We start from the raw sequence: 23,180 nt of genomic DNA, 5'->3' as shown, positions 1-23,180 counted from the left end.
ACATGTCACTGCACGCTTCTTTTTCTCCACCTTCATCAGAGAACAATGAACAACTCCATAATCTATTTTACAAAAACTGTTTAATAAGTGCATGCATGTCTGATACAGTCTGTACTATTTGCAAAAAAAAAAATTACTGCTGTAAACACTTTCATTTTACTTGGTTTCTGATTATGTGTCTTGTTTGGCATTGAGAAAACTTCAAAAAAGGCCAAATAATCAAAAAAAAAAAAAAAAAAAGGCTGATACAATTAGAAGAAAAAATTTCCGCTCATCTCGCTTATATACTCATGATTCCAGCAAGAGAATTTATTCTTAATATAAAATAACCATACTTTTCTGAAAGACTTTGTTCCAATCTAGAAAACAAAGAAAGAAAAAAAAAAAAAAAAGAACAGTTAGACAGAAAGGCTAGCTTCAGCACTTTGCGGATATTGTCATAACCTTAAAATGAATCAGTCAATTACAGTATAAAAAGCATTATCGCTCATAATCCAGTTACAAGAAGGGGGGGGGGGACTGAGAACTAGCTTCTTCATGTCAGTTTCCTCATATTGAGCAGGAAGGGGGGAGGGTACACTTTGGCAACCTGTGCTGTCAAAACACATCGCGGGTACAAAGAAATCTCTCCTGAAATCTTAAGATTTGGCCCTCGCGATGAAGGGAATGAAATGTACCCAAGTCAGACTCGTGAACACAGTTCAGTTTATGAAGGGAAAATATTGTTTGCTGCGCATACAGCTGTCAGTCACTGGTGCAAGTTTTTTGTCTTTTTCTTTAGTTGTGTTTTTAAGTACTGCGTCGGCTGTTGTACTCGTTGCTGTTGTTGCATAGCTGTCTTGTGGTGAACGGGACAAGATGGCACGTGGGTGGGGATGGGCGGGACTGTCGGAGGAGGACATGATGGAGGGTGGTGGTGGAGGGGGTTGCCATGGTGATGAGGGCAGAGCATGCTACGTCTCCTCTGCGTTGCAGTCCGGCGGAGGAGACTACTTGACGGAAGGATGGGAAGATGGAGGAGGAGGAGGAGGAGGAGAGGAGGAGTGCAGTACTACCTGTTGCTGTTGGACATGGCATACTGAGCCTGCTTCTGCTGGAGGAGCTCTGTGATGGCCAGCAGCTTTTTCAACACATGCTGCGGAGAGGAAACAGGAATTAGATCAGGCTGAAAGAGGATCGTCCTGGCTGTGCACAGGTGACACATCGTCTGGCTCTGACCTGCTGTGCTCCCCTCTCGTTGCTCAGCGTCCGCAGCTCGTCTGAGTGTGTGGCGCAGAGCTCATGCAGCGCAGCCAGGTCCCGGGACAGGTCTGTCCTAAAGTGCTCTATGGCTTCAGGGAGGTCAGGGACATTCTGCCAGCACAGTGGACAATTTTAACGTGTGTGAAAGACTTTTGTAAGGCTAATTTTTTAATCAAAGAACGTTCAACTCACCCCCAACTCATCTAGAAACATGATCATCCTGTGTTTGTTGTTTTTGATGAAAGGGTTCACCCCCTCCATATAGGGCTCCTGTTTGAGGACATCAAAGCCAGTTGTTCAATGAGTCCATCATAACTTGCGGTGAATTCTGACCGATGTGACTGACTCCTCTGATGTATAGCCACTGTTGAAACAATACTTCACCTGCATGCTATTGTCATAAGTACATAAAATCCATACCTTAGCACCAAATTCAACCAGGTTGGCCAGGTTCTGGACAGACTTGGCCACCAGTGTGAGGGTCCTGCCTGCTGCTGAAGATGGAGGGTCTGTGAAAAGAGATGGAAGTGCGAAATAGAAATTGTTTACATGTCACATGGCAAGCTGCCATTTCGTGTGCTTTTTCCAAACAGTGCTTACCAGCAATGATGTTGAACATCCTGGGGTTGAGGATGGCAGGACAGATCAGTCTTAAAAAGACAAAGCCACTGGGAAAAGAAGTGATGGTATATGTTACGCTGAATAAGAACACACTAAATAATGTGCTAAAATTAAAGTTGTAATCCAAATGGAAAGACAGACAAGCAATGCATTGACTGATATTTAAGTCTGTCCAACACTGATTACTTTTGTTTGTGTACCTTACAACTCTCGTCCGCATGGTGGTGTTGGTGGGCCACTTCTGCTGCACAGACTTCTGGAGACAGCCATAGATGAACCTCAATGTCCTGGAAGGGTCAGCAGAGAGAGAGAGAGAGAGAGGCTTGATTATTCTGGTTTGGCTTTGTTTTTCCATTTGATCAGTCAGTTTAAGTGAACCACCCACAAAACAGGATAATGCTGTTTGTGAGTATACAGTATGTGTGTTTGTTCTTACGGTGGTAGAATCTCAGCAGCCATGAAGATCTTCTCCACCAGCTCCGACAGGATATTGAGGAGATGAGTCAGGTTCAGGTTCACATCCTCATTCTTTTCCAGTTTGGAAGGGTTCAGCTTAAGACAAGCAAAGGCAGAGACGAGGGAAAACAAATGAGAATGAATTATAGGTTTGTGGATAAGGACCCGTGACTGGTAAATACATGGGATACTTCTTATTTTATTCTTATACACTGAGTAGACATCTGTCTCAATGGATGTATGGACCCTACAACTCTGAACTCCACTGCAGTGTTTTCATATATATCTGTAACTAAGGCTCACACAGCAGCCTTGAAGCCATGTCGATGTTGTGCCAGTGCTGTTTTTCTTTGCTGATATGATATAAATGTCATGTACTTATTGTTGTACCACAGCAAGAGCAGGGACAAATAACTCAGAGGTTTATATTGGTATGTTTAAGACAGAAAAGCCCTTTGCAGGTCTTTACCTCACAGGACTGTTTGCTCTCCATGATCTTGAGGATAGTGTCTTTGAGAGCATGGTGGACAAAAGGTGTGGCTGTGGCCTTCATGTACTGCTCCATCAGTGTGCTGGCCAGTGTGGTCGCTCTGAACAATGTTGTGGCCTCATCTGGTAATGGTACACAAGCAGAGGTTATATAAGTGCACAGGTTTGTGGTGGTGCATATTTCTGAGCTGAAGCAACTGAAGGAACAAAACAAAACAATAAACTTAACCCTGTAAAACATTGCAAAAACAGTAATTTCAAAAAGTCATTTTATTCAACATTTGTATTTTGTCAGATCCTGAGATAAAAGGTAAGCCAACCCATCAACTCAGCAGTGCTTTCTGTTTGTTTTTACATCACAGGGTTTTTTAATTACTTGTACAAGCTTACCTTCCATGCTAATCTCTCTGTCATTGAGTGTCCTGAGTAGAGGGGCTTCAGCCTTCTCATGTCTGAAGATCCGCAGAAGGAGGCTTGCGAGTAAGGTGCGATCCTGACCACACACATGGGCCAGAGCGTAGATGACATGGAACTCTTTCTGCAAGATCATCTGTAGAGGACATCAGTGTCATTTTCAGTGGATGACGGCAGTTAATGGACACTGCAATGAAAAACCACTTTTCAGTAGGACAGACCTCTTTGAACTCGCTGTACTCCTCCTCGGGCATGATCTTCTCCATGGAGTACCGGGCACGTACACGTAAGGAGCCCGGCTCGATGCCCTTCAGAGGCACGTGGGAGCTGAGAGGGAACCACTCATCAATCATCTGGCCCTTCTGCAGACGGTTCAACTGGCAACGCATGAACACTGATGGAGAGAGATTTAGGCATGGAGGTAGAGGGACAGAAAAGGAGAGATGCCAAAAACAGACATTAGGAGAATGTAGGAGACTTAGAATTAAATAACTTGTGAAACTCTACGGATATACTTACAAATGTCACTTTCTTTGCTCTTTTTTGTTTTGTTGCTCAGGCTGATTTCAAATCTGTTGATTTCACTTGACAAGTCACTGAAACAAAAGGTTAGCACAATTCTGTAAACAAGTGGAGAAAATGTATGCACAGAGAACAAAAGAAAGAGGGAGAAAGAACAGTGGGAAATGAAAATATGCATCTAAACATGTGACAGACTCACTCAAAGATGAATTCCTCAGTGAAGACGGGGTTCTGCCCCTCCCTGGGGTGTGTCTTGGCAACCTGGACGCTGTTCAGGTAGATGTTACAGTAGGGGTTGGTGAAATACTTCACTGGCAGCTTGTGGGCCTCCTCCACATACAGCACCAGACTGCTCACCTGAGAGGAAAAAAGGATTTAACACACGAAACCACACATGTGCAGTGATGGGTTGTAGCAAACAAACGATCTGATTCAAGCTAAGTGCAGGGACGGTGAACTTATGCAGTACTAAGACTGACTTGGCAATGGTAGCACAAAGAACTTTTTTAATGTGTGTCAAGTCAGCCAGGATACAAGGTCACTTAGTTTTTGAGTGTGTCCTAGTATTTTTGATTAATGCACTTCACTGTTTCAGATATTGATCTTAGGACATCTGAAACCATTAAAAGTCTGTCATCACACTTATGCTCAACTTGGATTAATTTTGATCTTCAATTTTTGATTTTACAATTACTCATTGCTGATGTTCTTTCAGCTGAGTGATGAATACCTTCCTACTGGCTTGTTGGATTTTATCACCTGCTTCAGTTGGTCAACATAAACACACCTGCCGATGGTATACACACCTGTCTAAGCCTCTTGTTGGAGGTCGGCTGAGTGGTTTTCCTTAAGTTACTGCAGAAAGTTTGAAGACATTTCATCCAATCCTGAAAAAAAAAACCACCCTCAGAACATTTGCAAAACACAGATGCACATGTGGGCACGTGGCCCGTTTGATAGACATTAGTGACAAGGTGGTGCTGGCCTTCTTATTACCTGGGCCTGCTCTGGAACCTCCCCTGCAAAGTAGAATATGTACTGTTCCTCACTAAAGTGCTGGACCACAATCTGGAAACAGTTTGGCCTGAAAAAATTGGAAATATAGACAAAGTTTTAAATAATGTTTTACTGAATGACACGTGACAGCATGTCCTGTCAACTTCACTGAATTTGACTAAGAAAATGTATTTCCCAACACACCTGCCAAACAGACTGTCATGCACACCATACACGGAGCACACGCTTAGGTCGATCAGCCCTTTGGGTTTGGTGGCTCTCTTCTCACTCTCAAAGTAGATGAGCTGGGCGTCGTTACCCTCCAGGATGAAGTAAAGGTTCTTCCACCGTTTGCCTTTGCCTGAAGGCAAGAGGAACCAAATGCCATCACATGACAAAACTGAGATTATATTATTCATGACATCACAAGGTGCCACTGAAAGTCTTTTATAAAGAATCCTAAACAAGACAGATGTTACATCTACCTTTGTTGAACAGGAGGTAGCCTTTCTTGACAATGTTTTTGTAGAAAGCATCTTTTGTTTTCCGTCTGATAGTGTTATAAATTTCTCTCCCATCCACTGTGTCAGTAAGAACTTGTTCCTGCTGCTACAGTAAATACAAAAACAAATCAAGCATTCACACAAGCACAAAGGCAAAATCAGTTCTACCTGAAGAGACAGCTTACATTACAATGTTCTTATAAATAAGGGGCTATACTGTATAGCCTATGCTGCCCTGAATAAACATCCAAAATTTTGAAGAAAACAAACAGGAAAATGTCTGATGCAACAGATTTTCCTCAGTGTATACATTTGCAGTTCAGGTATCAAGCTTCTCACCTTTGTCAAATTTAGTAAGCACAGACATCAATATTTGGATACATAAGCTCTTAGAGTCTTATCAAACCCCTTAAATTGTCAAATATCATCCAATTAAGTCAAATATATGCCCTCCAACAGGCTAAATAATGTCAGTAATCATTTGTACCCACCTGCACCGAAACAGGCTCTTTCAGGTTGTAGCCCTCGACAATCTGCTCTTTCTTGTAATGGTCGATAATGTCATCAACGCTGCCAGTGATAGCGTGAGAGCAAACAAGAAAGTCAGTGACTGCAGCTATAACTTCAAAATGCTACGATTAACATAACTTTTCTTTATGCTACTGCTGAAGACAGGCACATTGGCAGACATACCTGTTGTAGTACCTCCCCCCCATCATGTACTGATTGTTGGGGGTGGGGGAGATCTTAAACCTTTGGATGTTTTCATTGGTGCGAAAAAAGAGGGAGTAGTCCCCAGGTGTGTTGTCTGATGGTCGGACTAGAAAACTGCACACCTGGCCAACTATTTAAAGAAACAAAGAGACAACATAGCGCACGCTCAGCAGTATATTTTGATAAATGTACTCTGATGTTCACAACTTATTTCTGACAAAGAGAATGCATGATAATGTCACAAGTGATGAATAACCTTTGCCTAATGAAAGGCAAAGAGGAATGGTACCTGTCATCAGCAAGTTGTAGGCCTCTTGCTTGGTGATCTTTCCGTGGTACCAGCTGCTCAGAAGGTCGAACAAGAGAGACAAAACAAAAGTGGAGCAGACGATAAAATTAGCTTGATCAACAAAATGCAGAACCTACTGGAGAAACAACATCTCGCGACAGAGAAATACTAAATTACTGACAGGACATGAAATGACTGTCTGATGTTTGTAAAATTAACGAATGGGGTCCACTAACATTTAAGTATTATTCTTGCTATTCTCATTGGTAAAGTGAATATAAAAATAAAATGAATACATTAAGGATAAAGCAAACAAGGTTGTGTGAATGGAGGTAAACAAAGAGGCTGAGCTAACAGGGTGCATATTATCCTGTCTTGATATCTTGTCTGAAAGAATGAAGAATGCAGGAAAATTTCCCCACTGATCAGATACTGGGCATTAAGTGAGACCTGTGAGACACAACTTACACTTTTCCCTCATGTGGATCCTCTTCCCGCCCCTGAAAAACATCAGAAACATAAGTCTGTCAACACACCAACCCTGATGGACCAATGAATGTGGTCTTTGTGACATCTATGGACTGTTATACTAAGTCAGACATTTTATCACCCCCCCGTGCTATGCTGATGCTACTAAGATATACTCTTGTCACCTCACACTGGTTTCTTCTGATCCACATTACCCCGTGTAGATTGCTCTATCAATTTTGCCAAATTTTCTTAGAATTTTCGATACGTTTTTTTCTAAAACATGAAGCACTTACCACTTCCTCCACCAGATCCTCCACGATGAGCCCCTGCTCCTCTGTGCGAACGTTGGTCACCCACATCCAGCCATCATCCAGTTCATTGTGAACAATAAACATGTCCCCTTTCAGGAAGCTGAAAACGCAGTGAGTCAAAATGGAGATTGAGAGAAAGGGAAGCACTATGACACGGTGCAGATTGTATGATAAATGTAAAATAAAGAAACTGCTGTACACAGATTGTTACAATATCTCTGTTACATTGTTGCTCTGTTAGGCACAGTCGTTTTCATAACGTGAAAGACATATGAGGATCAGCAGATGTCCAATTTAAATTTTCCAGTGGAAGAGACTGTCTGGTGTGTGTCTAATTATTTTGTGTTGATTGTAATACCAAAGCTTCACCAGCAGGTGCCCCCTATAGCTCATCATATTTGAGGTAAGTGTTGAATGTCTGTCCACTCAGTTTAGACTGTGGCTTGCTGGCAGACACAGTCTAGAGGCTGACTTCAGACAGATGTTTATCAGATTTAGGAAATCAGGGATAGCTGGGATCATCAGTAAGTGTGCCCACTGCAGCATAATGGCACAGACAAGACTGTTTTTCATTAACAAGTCAGATGATGTACTTTCCAGGCTGCTGTGATGGGAAGAGCATGCCTCTGACATGCCAAAGAAAAACAAAATCAAAGGGGAAACTAGGCTGCTCTTTGGCAGCAATTCAGTCAGATAGTATCCTTTTAAGTCAAGGAAACCATCAGTGCTTGTCTATGTCTTTAATGTTATGCATGATATTTGTGACAGTACTTTTAAGAAAGCGACCGATATGGTGTGAAAATGGTATACTACAGCTTTGAGAGTAGAAAAGTCCATCTTGTACAGATATACACAGGTGCTTACCTGATCTCATCAGTATCTGGCACTTTGGTGTACGGAAGTATGGCCCTGACTCTCCTCCTGTCTTCTACAGGCTGTGGAACATGCACACATAGAATAAAACTCTCAGCTGTAGCCCTGACCTTCCAAAACCACATCCATTTTAAATACTCCAATTATTCAGACAAAGAAAAAAAGAAAATTCTACTACAGCTACCCTAGGGAGACATCACATTCGGCTAAAAAAGGTAATTAGCATTAGCTCGAGCTTTGCCTTAAACAGCTCTGATTACTGCCTGCAGGTACCAAAAAATGGGAAAAGGAAGATGTGAAAAATACTCTCTTGCACATTAAGCAAGTGGCTGAATAAAGGAATTATGGTTGACTTCAAGTTAACTCAAAAGGGTACATTTTTCTACTCATCTTTCAACCTTGAAACATTCCATCAGGTTTAAGTATTTTTACTGGACAAAAACTCAGGAGATAATGTTTCATTTTGAATACCTTACTGTCACAGTTTTTGCATGCATTCTGCATATTTAAACAAGTTCGAACTCAGTTTTGCTAGATATCTAGAGAAAGTTCCTTCCTTTTCCACTCCAAACAGCACTACAGACCGTTCAGTCAACGTGAGCCCGTATTGACAACAAGAAGGTTTATATTTTCAAAGCAAACCACATTAATGACATTACTTCAGTCAGTCACAACCCAGTCAAGTCAACAGAAAAGCCAAAAAAAGATGTTTCTTATATTATATATATTTAAAATGAAACATAAAGAGAATATCTAAGATTGCACAATTTCAGCTCAAACTTCACGCCAGTAACCTATTGTGTGTACCTCATAACATTTAGACAATGTGTATTTCACAGTGTTTAATTTTAAAAACGACTACAAGGGGAAAATAACAAATATCAAGTAATGTCATCTCACACACGCAAAGGAAAAAGTTTATAATAATGTAAAATTGGGAAGAAATGCAGCAAAATATATAATACACTGGACTTGACCTTAAACTTAGCATTTTGGAATAAACTGTATGCTTCCAGCCATGGAGTCAGTCTCACCTCTGGGGGCGCCACTGGTGATAGCAGTTTCTCTCCTTTTAACAGGCAAGACACATAGCTGTAGTAACCAATCAGGTCTGACAGAGAAGAGAACCGCCGACCGCCAATGTAATAATCCCCACACATGGCGATTATCCTGTTGAGGAGAAACACAATAATCAAATACAAAATAACAAAACAAAACTAAAAATTTACCACAATGTACCACAATCCTTATAATTTCCATATAAAGAGGATTTCAGCAATAAAACTGAGATTGAGGTTGCCCTGTTGGAATCCAATTATCACAACCATGTCATTTGTAATGCCGGACTCAGATAAAAACCTGTGAATCTCTACACTGACTGCAACAGTATACTTTAAGTTCTGCTCTAAACCATACCCCATTGAAGAACCACTAATCCTAATTCACTGCTCATCAGTTGAGCAGATCTATTATTGAGGGTTTATAATAAAGCCATGTGTGCTAATACTTCTTGGATGCACAATTTAAAGACATCAGCCTTTTGAAGTGTAGGTGTCACGCAATTAACCTTACACTCGTAATTCCTTTACCGAAGGACTCCATCTCTCCAGCATCAATGACATCACGAGTCCATATTAAACCAGTGTGAGTGAAGGAGATGATGTCATTGTTACTTAATTAGAAAAGTGCATTTCCTGGGGGGGGGGGATTCACAAATCTTTTGCTTTTTGAAGTGCAAAATAAAAGACTAAGTGAACAGCAGAGTAGTTGTGGGAAATGCATATTCTTGTAAGTGCATGGAAAAGAAAGCAAGCTTAAGATAAACAAGAATTAAAATCTGCACATTTTTCCTCTGCGCTTGAAAAGAGGTGGTAGAGTGCAACCAAACTGGCACAATGGCTCAGACAGATACGTGCTGATAGACAGACTTTCATCACACGCCCACACTGTGTCTTCATGCACTTGCAGTTCGTATTAAATACATATCAGGGAATGGTGAAACCTGGGTATTACATGTGAATGTTATTATCAGTAGCCTGCTTATTGATCTCTTGTACCAATGACCTCGGGAGATTGCAATGCCTAATCTGTTTTGTTGACTATAAGGTTGTAAAATACATGAAAATACTGCTGCTACTGCTGCTTCTTTCTTTTATTTCAGGCCCATCCACACAAACTGTACGTAAGAAAGGTCTTCTGCATTTCAAACACACTTACAGTCATGTGTATTGGCATCCACTTTGAAATGCATTCGAAAAATATTGTTCAAAAAGTGTGTAGTGTCTGTGTGAATGACTTTGACGTGAAAAGACTGAAGTCTGAAATGGCATGAAAGGCCACCGGAAACCAGCCTCGAGAGAGGGAAACAAACTTCAACAATTTCACCTCAGTATTGGCTCATCTCGGAGGTTTATCTTTGAAGTGCAGTGTTAGTGGCTTTCTGCCCTTTTGATTAGCAGTTAATAAGTAACTTCATGTGGTTCCCCTATCCTTATCTTCTACTTGAGGCAGACTTAGTGAGAGATACCACAATGTTCTATTTCACCTACTAGCAGGACTAGAGATAGAGATTCAACAGTCCATGACACACCAAACTATTCTAACTATTCCACTCACACAGCTCTCACAGTTGCCTAGCAGGTTAGAACAACAATATTAGACAAAACAGCCAGTCTGTGTAGCATACACTGCACAATTACTATGATTAAAGAAACAACTGAGGATTACCAACTTTTGTTGGTGGATAAAGAAAAACTGTTCACCGGACAGACACCGTAAGCCGAGTCGGGTAACACCTGAATGTGAATGTGAACATTCTTCTCCCTATTACATTTATTGGTGCAGATTCAGATTCAGATCACTGAGATTAAGTTGTTGCTGCTTGTTGCATGGTCTCGGTCATACCTGAAATGGTTGACCACATTGGTCATACTGAGGAAAGACAGGACAAAGGAACCGGGCCGGCGGTCACTCTCCCTGATGAGGTAGCTGCCAGGGTTACGGGCCTGGCGCAGCCGCTCCTCTGCAATGGTTCGGTCTAGCTTGCCATGGTACCACCTGCGAAAAGCAGACAAGGAGGAAACAATCAGGAGTTGGAGACACACATGGATGGTGCATTACACCACTATATATGTTTAAAAATATCATGGTGTAACAATATTTATTACAAATACAAAACGCTATATGGCAGATTGGAAAAATGCTGCGCATTCGGAAAATATAACACAAAAATGTAATAACAATAGAAACATAATACACACCAAACAAGCAAGTTCTTGTGTAATAATTAATAAATTCCCACTTCAAACTTGTAAAAAGTGCTTTTTTGCATTTTCAGATTAGTTCTGTTGACTTGTTGAGGAAAATCAAAAGTTACTGATAGACTGTTAAAGAAATCTATATGAAGCTTTAATACAACCTACTTAGATGAGAGCATAACTCATAAGGTCATGTATTCTAAAACAAATGGAAAGAGCAAGGCACCTAAAAGCTTAAAATCAAAAGTTTTTTCTGAGTTTCCAGCACACCATTAAAGTCTTGCTGCTTTCTGAATTAAACAGAAGCCTTAGAAACAACACTGGTTAAAATTTCAGCACATAAAGCTGAACTTGACTGGGCCTTGCCAGCTGGGGTAAAAAATTAACATGCTTTTCCAAATTTAGGCCACTGGTGCCTCTCAGAACAGGGAATAGTGACTGAAAAAACATCCAACGGTGAAAAGATGAATGAGTTTCTGCAGGAGCTCTTTTCACAGGAGACCCAAAGGGCTCCCATCTGGTTTAGGTGAGGAGATCTCTACTTGTAAAGAAAATGTGATGAAGTCTGCTATCTTGGAGTAAGCTAGAGAAGGCTTGCTGAAGAGGAGATGGAGAGTTAAGTATCTGTGAAGGGGCTTTGGGGGGGATTTGGGTGATAAGAGATCTGAAGAGGGCAATTGAGAGCAGTTGGAGAGTAGAGTCAAGCAGCCCTTCAGGGGCTGGGGAAGCTGGGGGAAAATGACACAGAAGGGAACAGATGGAGTGAAGAAGGAAAGATGATAGAAGTAGAACAGCTGAGCACACCATCCTACAACTCAAACTAACTGAGTTCTAATTATTACATTTGCCCACCTACACATACACCCACCACCCATTATACCTTTCATAGAATGACATTTAAAGCCCAATCAAAGACATTCGGGATACAAACTCCTACGGCAACTAATCCTAAACCTGACCAAAAACGACCCTTGGTCTCAGAACCAAACTGCCCGAACCACAACATCAACAAATCTGTTCAATGGTCAGACCTAGCCACAGTAAAAACTAAATACAAGGAGCAGCCAATGTCAGGCCTGCAACTGAGAGACTGGCAAGAAACAAGGCTTTATGCCTCAGGATGGATGATACTTCCTAATGAGAGCCTATCCTCTCTGTCCTGTTTTTTGGTCAGCTCATTTTACCAACTACAAAACCATTTCTGATGTACTAGCACCAATTTTAGACCTTTGTTAGAGGAGTGTGTGGTATATGTGCCAGGCACACCAAAGTTGTTAAGTTAACCCTTTATCAGACATTAGTCCAAACAGTTACCCATACACAATTGTACACACAGGAGCAGGCCATATTTTCATGGCGGAAGTGCTGGTATTTTCCTGACCTTGAAATTTGCACAGTGTACAGTATACAGGTGTGATGATCATTCGTCATATCATGATGAACATAATACGTTTTGCTCAACTGCTGCTTCATTACCGTAGTTTCTTCTGAATGTGGCCTTTGATGTATGACTTATATGACAATACAGGGACTTTAAAACAGCAGAAGACTCTCCACTCTGATTATTTTTTCCAAAACACTAATTCCAAGTGTAGAAGAAAAAGGATATTTTGGTTGCATTATGCATTCAAATCAGGACTCAACACTGAACAGTGCTTTGTTTATGTGCAGGATGCAGTGGGGCTTCACTGCTGGTATTTTGTGGAGCTCAGCAACAGGTGAGTTATCAAATTATCTGTTTGCCACTTAACATACTTCATGTGTATTTCTCTAGCTTTAGGCAGACAATGACAACAGCTTGTTTCCACTCTCCACTGCTTTAATAACCTTGTTATGCCACTCATTGGTTTGCTGAATCAAGCAGGTGCATAAAATGCATAAAGGTGTAGTTTAATCCAGAACTGATTAGCAGTATTCAGCATAAGCAAACATTCCACATGTTGGGTGGGGCTGCATGGCTGTATTTTCGGTTTGGATTGCGATTCCTCTCACTAAAACATACATTTTATAGCTGTGGTATTCCTCCGTTACTTAACCACTGTACACAATGTTTTCTAAGCTGCTATAGCAACCACAGCCATGTGGATTTGTTGCTGTACAGTGCCTTCAGGTCATCTGCATTATTTACATAGTCCTGTTGATTTAGCTTACTGTAAGATAAAGTAAGATGAGTTTGTTTTGTTTTTCTTTTTTTTGGGGGGGGGGGGGGGGCGCAACAGGGACTTCAGTGACATTGCATTCTAAATAACTTTGCAGCTATAGCAGCTTCCACTCTTCTGGAAAGGCTTTCCACAACATTTTGGAGTGTTTCTTTGGGACTTTGTGCCCATTCATGCATTAAAGCATTAGGGAGGTCAGGCACTGATGTTGGATGAAAAGACTTGGCTCGCTATCTCCATTCCAGTTCATCCCAAAGGTGTTGGATGGGGTTGAGGTCAGGACTCTGTGTGGGCCAGTTGTGACCAAACTCATCCAACCATGTCTTTATGGAGCTTTGCTTTGTGTACTGGGGCGCAGTCATGTTGGAATAACCCCTGAAAGACAGCCCATCCCAATACTTTTGTCTATATAGTGTCTATTTACCTATCTATACACATATATATATATGTACAGAACAATCTACTTAGATAATTCTTCTATGTGCTATATTAACCAATTCTTAAATTACACAGTCCATGATGGCATGGGATGAAAGAGGATAAACAAGGCAGGAAGGGTGTTATGATAAACAAACTACGAGCATAAGCCATGATAGCAGTGATAGCACAGAGTGCTGCCATCAGTTTGAGGAATGCCCTGTCATGTCAGTACACGAACAGCAAGAAGCCCAGTGACGTTCTCTGCTCTACTGACGCTCAACTCACAATAAAGCATTTATCTCACTGTATACAGTTCCCCCATGGTCAACTAAAAGAAAACTAAATCATGCAAACTGATAAGTACATATAAATCTACATGCATGGTATCGTGGAAACTAGGATATTTACCAAACAAGGGTGCGTGCTGTACTAAACAAGTCACAACTATTTGTGAATGACACCACCGCAAAATATTTCAAACTGTCGAGATGAGTGAGCAGGGGAGTCACCCACAGTGTTATTCTTCACCACCTTCAATGCCCACATCCTGTGTCACTTTCACACGGGACAACGATTCAATCATTTCACCATGAGAAAAGAGACATAGGCAATCCTTTCAGCTGTTCCTGTGAGTATAGCAGTTACTAGGTTAAGATACATGCATACTTCAGCTAACTATGTCATGCTGTCAAGAAGAATATTACCGCACACTGCTGAAATCAAACATGCCCAAGCCTAGCGATCTAAGGCAAAATGCCAAAACATAGGGCTTAGGCCCCAGCAAGCATAAAAACATGACTTATTGTGTGTACAATCCTTCTGGCTATATATTTAAGGTTGAATGAATGCTTTAAAAATATTGCATCACAAGAGCACTGACAGGACAGGCGTGACATACTTTTTGTAGATTATGCCTGTAGTTTTGAGCCACACAAACCCTCACAATGGTTTTCTCTAAACAGCATATGCAGCTTGCATCGTTTGATTCATTAATGTGCACCCAACGCATGATTATAACTTTTTAGACAGGGGTTATATGAAGGCAAGCATGTAGTATATTCCCCACAGGAGAAATTAAGCAATGGATTAACAGTAGTAAATAGATTGAGAATATTATAATGCAGTGGATATATTGCTAAAACAGCGCAGAAGTTAAAGCAATGAAAAGCTAAGGTTTGAAAAGGACACCAAGTCTTTGGAAAACTGTGTGCTCAAAATAAGGACGCTGCATACTGTACTGACCAAAGTCAGTCAAGCATAACCATTTTTAAAAAGTAATGATACCCAGAGTATGCTGGGTAGGATTTAACCATTTAATAAACCAAAGTTAATGGATTGCTGAGACAGTTGTACATTATCTATTCTTTAAAATGCTGCAATACACTGATTTTTAGTTATTTTACATTTCTTTTTTCTGTCTCTAATGGTAAGAAGACTAACAGGACAGACACAGATTAGTGTGAGTTGAACCTCGTCTCCTAGTCTCTCATTGGGCTCTTTTGTGAGCTCTGTCTCTCCAGCGTCTGTCTCTCTTCATCTTCTTCTGTCTTGATGGATGCGGCTGTACTCAAACATCTCCACAGATATACTGTCAGTCCTCATCAGTATCAAAAAGTAATGAAACATTGCATTACTGTACATTAACAATGCACCTCAGGGGAGCTGCTGACTTTCTATAGGGGGTACTGTTCACAACACGTTTTCTACACACAAATTTAATGCACAGTAAACATTACTAACATTATGAAATAGAACCATTGATGTACTGTACTGTACTTTAGTTGTACATGCAATATGACCTCTCCTGACTTGTGAGAATTGTGTGATTTGACAAAACTGTTACATCAAATTGATAAACCAAAGCACACAAACATGATCTAAGACAGAAGTTGGCTGAAAAGCAGGAGTTGTCGGGTGTTTCTACCAGCCCATGGTTAAAGAGGCAAAGTTATGGGTGATTTGATGCCCCACTTACGCCGAGTTCGCCTTCTGCTGCATCTCTCTCCTGTGTCCCGTGGTCTCACAAGGTGCACCCACTCCACTGATACGGTTGCTGGCCAGGCAAAAACAGTGAGCACCGATGTGGAAAGCAGAGCAAAGGCAGCTCTAAATCCTTACAAGGCATGATGATGTCCTGCTGCCGCCCTGATACAGTCATCTCCCATCACAGGGGTCAATAAGCAACATCCATGGACGTGAGATGAACAGAACGACAGAGAGGCAGACTGAGAGCCCACATCTATTTAGCTGTGCTAACTAATTTGAGGAAAAAAATTTGAGGATCGTGTCTGGTTCCATCGTTCTTTACACCCTGACCTGAAGAAGCTGATCTTTCAGCGACTGAGGCAAACTGTAACCCTGCAGTCTTTGGTCCCACTCCATCCTGCGATGACTTTCTCTTTTTCTCATACCCTTCCCTCTTTCTCTCTCATAAAGCCATGCATCATGAGCATGCTGCCTATTGGTTTTTGAAGCAGTGGGACAGCAAGGGTAGGGAGTGGCATCACTGCACACGCAGAGGACTCTATGAATGCACACTGATGTGCTGCCCATGAACACTCAAACACACAAAGATGCATTAGTGGAAACAAACCTGTGACCTGCAGTGGCCTCAGAGAGCACCTTATATTCACCTTGCTTCAACCATGTTTAAAGATTAAAACACACAGCGATGTGAACATTTCTCACACTTTCAGACTGGTTTCAAGCGTACACCGAGCATTCTGTTAGTAAAAGAACGAACATCAGATTTTAATTTAAAACAGTTTGAATTTAAGCACTCACCAAGTAGCCAAAAAACTAGAACGGAAATTGTAATCCCTTAACTATTTGTACTTAAATGTATTTGGGTGCTCAAGTTTCCACAGTTAAAACATAAATGGGAGGTACGGTACAGTGTCCAAACACCGCTGTGAATTGGCTTTGTTTTGCACTGCACATGACGGGCTGCCACAGCTTCTCAGTCGGGGCAGGATAGTGACAGCATGCAGGGGTGAAACTGAACTGCACAGATGGAGAGATGGGAATCTTGATCCCTGTTCAGTCTGAACGCTAACCCACTATCATCATTTTAATGCTCATCCAGACACGCAGGTACCAAAGCTGACATCTTGACTTTCCTGCTGTGAATCAGCCTCCCTGAAATAACATCATTACATCAGTGATAATAGGCCTCACTGTCATCTACCCATATTCCTTCTGTGCTTCTGATTTCAACAAGCAGGGGTGTCCAGTTAAGAGCATTATCTTCCCGCAGAATTTAATCATTTCTTGTCAAATTTAATCTGGGATAACTAATACAAACATCCTACAAAAAAGACAGAACGTCTCAATTAAATGAAAATATTCAACACTAGCTTTCACTTGTGAGGCTAACTGCTCTTTTGGACAATGCAAAGAAAACATTTGGTAAATCACATTCATTCAACCCAGCACTGTGACATTTTCTACAAGAAGTGCCTAACTTATTATCCAGCACACCTAACTAATGTTAAAAGTCATTCAGGATCAGAAGTCCTGGGTATTGTCAAAACTATCTGAAATGCTTCTGAGGATCCTGTTAAGGCCACAATGAGTGGCTCAGAAGTCTTGAAAACAGGATGCAGGAGAGAAAAGGCAGGGCAGTGTGGGTATTGGAAGGGCATGGCAGGACATTGTGTAACACACTGAAAATGCACAGAAAGCATAGGCTTTGCCTTATCAATGTACAGCACAGAGTTTACACTAATAAAAGTGGGACTGGCATTTCAATCAGTGGGTCTAGCAAACCAACAGTAAGCATGTGCATCCTACGCTATAATGGCTGGGTGACTGAGGGGGATTGCCGTAATTTCATAAATGTATAACAGCAAACTACAGGCCTAATACTAATTGCTGGGCTCACCAGTCATCAAAACTGTGTAATGACTGATTCAATCCCATTAATAAGACCATGCACTGTTACAAAAGTGTTCTAATATTTTGGCTAGTGGGAACAATCTCCATCAGGGAATAGCCTAGTTAAGCTATTTGACACGATTCTTTTGCCATTTCAGAATTCAATGGCATTCTCTGCCACCCAACACAGAGGGTAATTAGGTAGTGTGGGTATGTAATTAACACCGCAGTTAAAGAGATGTTTCCACAACCTACTGCTGTTAAATTCATTCACATCTTCAACTCCATGTTTTCCTTCCCCCTTTCTCCTTCCTCCTGCCACCACCTCCTCAGGGAAACCCTTTATGACTTAAAATCCTCACTAATCTTCGTGGAAACTCAAATTCAGCGACTCGTTTCCCAACGTGCTGTTTGTTTAAGCTCAGGCACTGGGACGGAGGTTTCTAATGGCAGCAGGAACGCACACTGTTAGGGCCACCGCATATTTTTGCTCTTGTCTCTGTATTTAGCCTATGTATCTATTGTTTATGAAGGACACAATGTTGCCAAGTTTGTTAATAAATGTGACTCCTGTTTGTCTGTACTGTCACTCTCACAAGCATTTTCATTCTACTGTGAAAATCCAACCAGGTCTAGCTTTCACAGTCACTGTGCAACACACACAGCAGGACTACTTCCAACAATGTGGAAGTTTCCCCTTTCCCTTGTCGAACATGCACTTCATAGGCTGCTAGCATAACTCAAAAGATATACAAGATCAGTCTAGAAGCCTGATTACAGACAGCATACACAGCTAGCTACACAGCTGAAGGGACAGGGTGAGAATAGGAATCACTCAGGGTAGTCAGCTGTGAATGCAGAGCCCATAGCTGCCAGGGGTAGATTTACCACTGGCATATGCTATTATAGGCATAGTGGGGAAAAAAAAAAAAAATCTGTCACGAAATAACAAATGTAAGAATGTTGTGTATTGCACGTAGATTGGATGCTCACATACATAACGTGAGACTAGATAAGTTGATTTTATGCCATAAAATGTGGCCATGAGTCAAAGCTTATTGCCTCAAGGCATGAACTTGAGCCATGTGAATGACTGCGATGCATTTTGCCTGAATTACTGCATAAGAGATCAGGCATCATCTATAGGACAGCATAACTAGATTAGACAGTAACCTTGCAGAGGGGTCACATATAAGCTTCATCTATTAGTCGATCAGTGGCACATCCTGAAAAAGGGACAGACCCTTGCCTTAACTGGGTCATCATTATAATGAAAGACAGCAACTTAGAACTTGTCTGTTCTAGAAAATCAATGGCCTGCTCGACAAGTGGATGTCTGAAGGCTCTGTTTCTTGTTCGTTTTGTTTTGTTTTTGTTCTTTTAAATATAAGCCGTGAAAAGAAAGTATTACACCGGTCCCTCCACAGATCTGCATCATTCAGTTTGATATGGACAAAGTTCAACACCCATAAAGACCATAAGGGCAGTCGACATTTTGATAAAAGACTCATACTTCACCTCACCTACTAGGAAATTGCAGGCTAATAATAACCAGAAAAGAAAGATACGTGGACCAGCTTTCGAGTGCATTCATCACCACCATAAGCAATTCACTGAAACCACAAACCCAAAATAGAGAGAAAGCTTGTGCTGTGTATATGCGTTGCACAACTCAGTGGAGTAAAACATTTCAGAGTAGGCCAGAGTGGGAGAGTGAGCAGATTCATTTTGACTCTCACCAACGTGTAAAGTTATGTGTTAGTGAATTTGGCAATGTAACATTCCACTAAAAGTCTTTCATTGTGAAACAAGCAAGCCCAAAGAAAATAAATGCCATTCATACACAAGTGATAACTGTTTTAAACAGTTTGGTCTAGAGCTGCTCTGATTGGAAAGTGTCATGAAATAACTTTTGTTGTGATTTGGCACTATATAAATAAACTGAATTGAATTTGACTGCTTCACTGGCAACCTGGCAAGTTGATAAACTGGAATCCAAATGCAAACCCATAAAAAAGTCAGTATAATCTTGGTAAAGTACTATTTCCACAACAGAACTTTGATTCAAGCACAGTTAATTCCATTTAGGTTGTTCATTACCGGTACAAGTAAGACTGGTGAAATGATGGCCTTCCCTTTCCTCTGTAATCTGACAGAGAGATATAGGGTGGCTCCTAAAATAAGAGCTGAATCCACACTCCAGGCCCAGTCACTTCCATATCTTACAGTATCAGGGCCAGAAATGACAAAGCTCAGCAGTTCTCTAATGAGACTTCAACAAATGGGAGGGCCATATTTACGTTATTACAACACCAGCACACACGGGTTTGGACACGCGCTTGTGTACATGCCCAGTAAATTCATAGAAATGCCTATAACTAGGGATGCAGTTCTAAAATACAATACTTATGATGTATTTGCCATGCTACAATGAAATACGGTGCTGTTTGCTTGTTTCACTTAAATCACAAGCAAAATATTATACTTCTGACATATGCCTATCAGATGACTACAATCTGCTGTAAGAAGACAATCATGCAGACAAGCAGAAACATTACTCAATCTATTCCTATCTCCCTTGCAATATGACAGAGCACAGCACTTCACTGGAGATGAGTAGCTACTATTGCAGTGATATACTAACAGATGTTTTATGGTGCTGCAGAGTGACACTATTGCAATCATTAGTCAGCCAAAAAAGAACTGATTGACCTTACTCAAGATTACAAATGTAGCAGTGTAAGTGCTGATCCATTCATCAAGAACAGACCATCTTAAACTTTGGCAGGACAGGAAGTTGAGTATCCACTGACTATTAGTTCTATCTATGCTGGTGTCTCCTGTACCTGAAATTCATGAATTTGTGTGCAATTGTAATCACAGCCCATGCAGCAACTGTGACAAAACTGGTTTTTGATATAACAGAAAAGGCACAGATAAAGTTATTGCTTATTTAGAAAACATGCCAGAGATCACCCACACTGATGTAAGTACTTGTCACCTGCAGCTCTTTATTAAACCAGTTCACTTTAGCCATTTCCTCTTACCATTTCTTTATGGCAACACTGTTTGGGCAATTTGTTGTTTATGAAACTGGTCAGTTATTTGTGAACAAAAACCAGTAAGATGTAAGGAGAATGCAACAACCCATTCAGTTTTCTACCTAATACAGGCATCTCTAGAGTAACCCAAGTAAGGCTTTGTTTAAAGTGTCTTGTATCTTTAGCCTCCTCTCACCTATGTAATCACAAGTTTGTATATTAGTCACAATTACTATGTTGACTCTGTTACATTTTTAGCCCATTTGTTGAATAATAACAAGACAATAAGAAGCAGAAAAGTAATTTGTTTGATGACCATTTTTGCTTTATTCCCTGTTAATTCATCAAAAAAACATTTGTGTTTATTTGTATACTTACTAATTACTTGGCCTGTGTTGCTGTTTAAATGCAGCTTTCCATGCATAATGAGATGCCCTTCAGCACACTCAATACAATTTTTATATTTGGTCAAGTATAGACAAATAATGGGATCTTTAGTCTTTCAGAATGTTTATATTTGGCACTTTTATTCCACTTTTATGCCTCTCATGGTAAGGTTCTTGATGTTGGTTGTAAAAAGGCATTTTTACTATCCCTGTCACCTTCATTTTGAACAGAGGAATAACAATTAGAAGCAACAACAATTTTAAGTTACTTAGGTTCTTAAAGACACAATGCATCACCAATGCATTGTGTCTCTACATACTGAAATCAATCCAATCCTGAGTAAATGTGAGTCTTCTGAAAAGTACAAGTTTGCAAATTTAAAAAAATACTAGCAAATCTTGTTGAATTTGGGTTGTTTAATGGTTACAGCTGTTCTGACAATTGGTTATAAAAATCCCCTGTACATGACTAAAACTGTAGATCAGACTTATGATACCTGTGAGCAGCATATCTTACTACTGAACATGAAGGAGTCGAAACTGCCAAATTGTGAGCTCAAATGTTAACAGGAAGGAAGTGAACAAAAAAGCACAGGATGCTTGTATATGATGATTTCCAGGTGTCAATGAATAAGACGTCATTTTAGTGGTAATGTACTTACTGGTTGGAGGGAGGTGCAGAGAGGGGGAACACCACCTCTTCTTCTTCGTATTCCGGTCCATCCTGCATGTCGCTTTCATCCATAGTGCCGCCGAGCCCCCCACAGCCTGGAGGGGGAGGAGGAGGTGGTGGCAGTGGGGGGAAGTCACTGTGCCCATCAGGGCCTGTTGATGTGGGTGAAATCCGACTAGCTGGACCCTCCGAAGAGGGCGAGCAGCAAATGCCGCCCACAGTCCCTGAGCTTGTTCCTTGGAAAACTAAATGTCCACCTCCTCCTCCGCCACTCCCTGTTGCGGACAACACTGATCCGGCCATATCTCCAGCAGACATGGGATAGATTATGCTCATTTCGGGAAGTGAGTCCGGAGAGGTGTTTGAATGTTGGCGGAGGGCTGGCGCTGGTCCTTGTCCCAAATCAGTGACTCGCACTCTGCTCGACTTGGGACAGTAGGGAAAAGGGGCCGTCTCCGGGCCTCCTCCGCCTGCCACCCCTGTCCCTGTCGTGACCGAGCCCGTATCCTCACTGCTGACCTCCGCAGCCATCATATTAGGAAAATGTGTAGAGGGGAAAAAGTCCAGAAGGGAACCTGCCCTTCCCCTCTGTTCTTACAATACTCCTTCAGTGTTTGGGCTCCGGGGAAACAACAGCAAAAGTTTCTCTAAAATGCGATTAGCTAGCCAGCTATCATTAGCCGACAAGCTAACTTAGCTTACTTGGCTCCACTAGCAGGCGTTAGCTTTACCTCGCATTCGCTCGCTGCGAGATAGCCAAGCTAACGCTAGCGGGATGGCTAGCAGCTTCGAGACACTTGATGAGTTCTTGCTCGCTATGTCTTCATTGTTTCCTGAGTTTAAAGTTCACACAGAAACGCTATCTGAAAATTAGCACTAAAAACGATTCAAATAGAATATCACTTCACCAATATTTCCTGTTTTTGTTCTGTTCGGACTTCACCCTCGGCACCAGGCAGACCACTTGTCGCGGAGTGTTGTTTTATTGTCACTGTGTGTGTGTAACCCCCGTCTTTTTCCAGTGTTGTTGTTTTCTTTCCTTCTCAGTTTCCAGCCGTCTCGGGTAAAGTCCACAAATGATCCAGCAGCCCTATCACCTAAATGCCGGAACGGTGTGTTGTTCTACGCAAACTACCATATCGTAAACCACAGTAAATTATTCCTGCGCATACAAGGCAAGTTCGCCTTTATTTCTGGGTTTCAGGGCTGGTGGCTTGCCCGCTGCTGCGCTGCTCTCTCTCCCCTCCCTCTCCCACTCCTCTCCAGTCACCGAGCAGACACAGCCAAGTGAACACAGAGCGGCGGCACAGGTTCAATCCATGACATCTTCACTCAGTGTACTCTAGAAATTTGGACTTAAATCTTAATTGACGTGAAGTTAGAATTAATATGATGGCGGTTGCTTAAAATACAGCTTCATAATTTTTTTTAAAAAACGTTGTCATAGGTGTACCTTCAGAAGACATA

At 41.4% G+C, this 23,180-nt stretch overlaps 1 protein-coding gene across 2 annotated transcripts; it reads right to left on the bottom strand.

The window, feature by feature from the left end:
- Positions 1–63: 63 nt before the first annotated feature.
- On the bottom strand, positions 64–22,974 carry LOC124058107 (ras GTPase-activating protein 1-like). 2 transcript variants are annotated; one of them, XM_046386983.1, is made up of 25 exons: positions 21,703–22,974; positions 10,806–10,958; positions 8,936–9,071; positions 7,893–7,963; positions 7,011–7,128; positions 6,715–6,746; positions 6,247–6,299; positions 5,937–6,087; positions 5,735–5,813; positions 5,226–5,349; positions 4,945–5,101; positions 4,741–4,828; positions 4,551–4,631; positions 3,944–4,101; positions 3,742–3,818; positions 3,444–3,616; positions 3,199–3,358; positions 2,789–2,931; positions 2,300–2,415; positions 2,064–2,150; positions 1,843–1,910; positions 1,663–1,751; positions 1,435–1,512; positions 1,219–1,353; positions 64–1,135 (listed from the first exon to the last, which is right to left on the bottom strand). In XM_046386983.1, the coding sequence occupies exons 1-25, from the start codon at positions 22,245–22,247 to the stop codon at positions 1,052–1,054; spliced, it is 3,156 nt and encodes a 1,051-aa protein (XP_046242939.1). In that variant the 5' UTR covers positions 22,248–22,974; the 3' UTR covers positions 64–1,051. The 2 variants fall into 2 exon arrangements, with proteins under 2 accessions (XP_046242939.1, XP_046242940.1); XM_046386984.1 differs by having other exon boundaries at positions 5,226–5,346.
- Between the last annotated feature and the right edge of the window lie 206 nt (positions 22,975–23,180).

The sequence above is a fragment of the Scatophagus argus genome, chromosome 4 (genome assembly GCF_020382885.2).
Source record: "Scatophagus argus isolate fScaArg1 chromosome 4, fScaArg1.pri, whole genome shotgun sequence".
NCBI lineage: Eukaryota > Metazoa > Chordata > Actinopteri > Scatophagidae > Scatophagus > Scatophagus argus.
The sequence above is the reverse complement of the archived record's forward strand: the minus strand, read 5'-3'. Positions and strand labels throughout refer to the sequence as shown.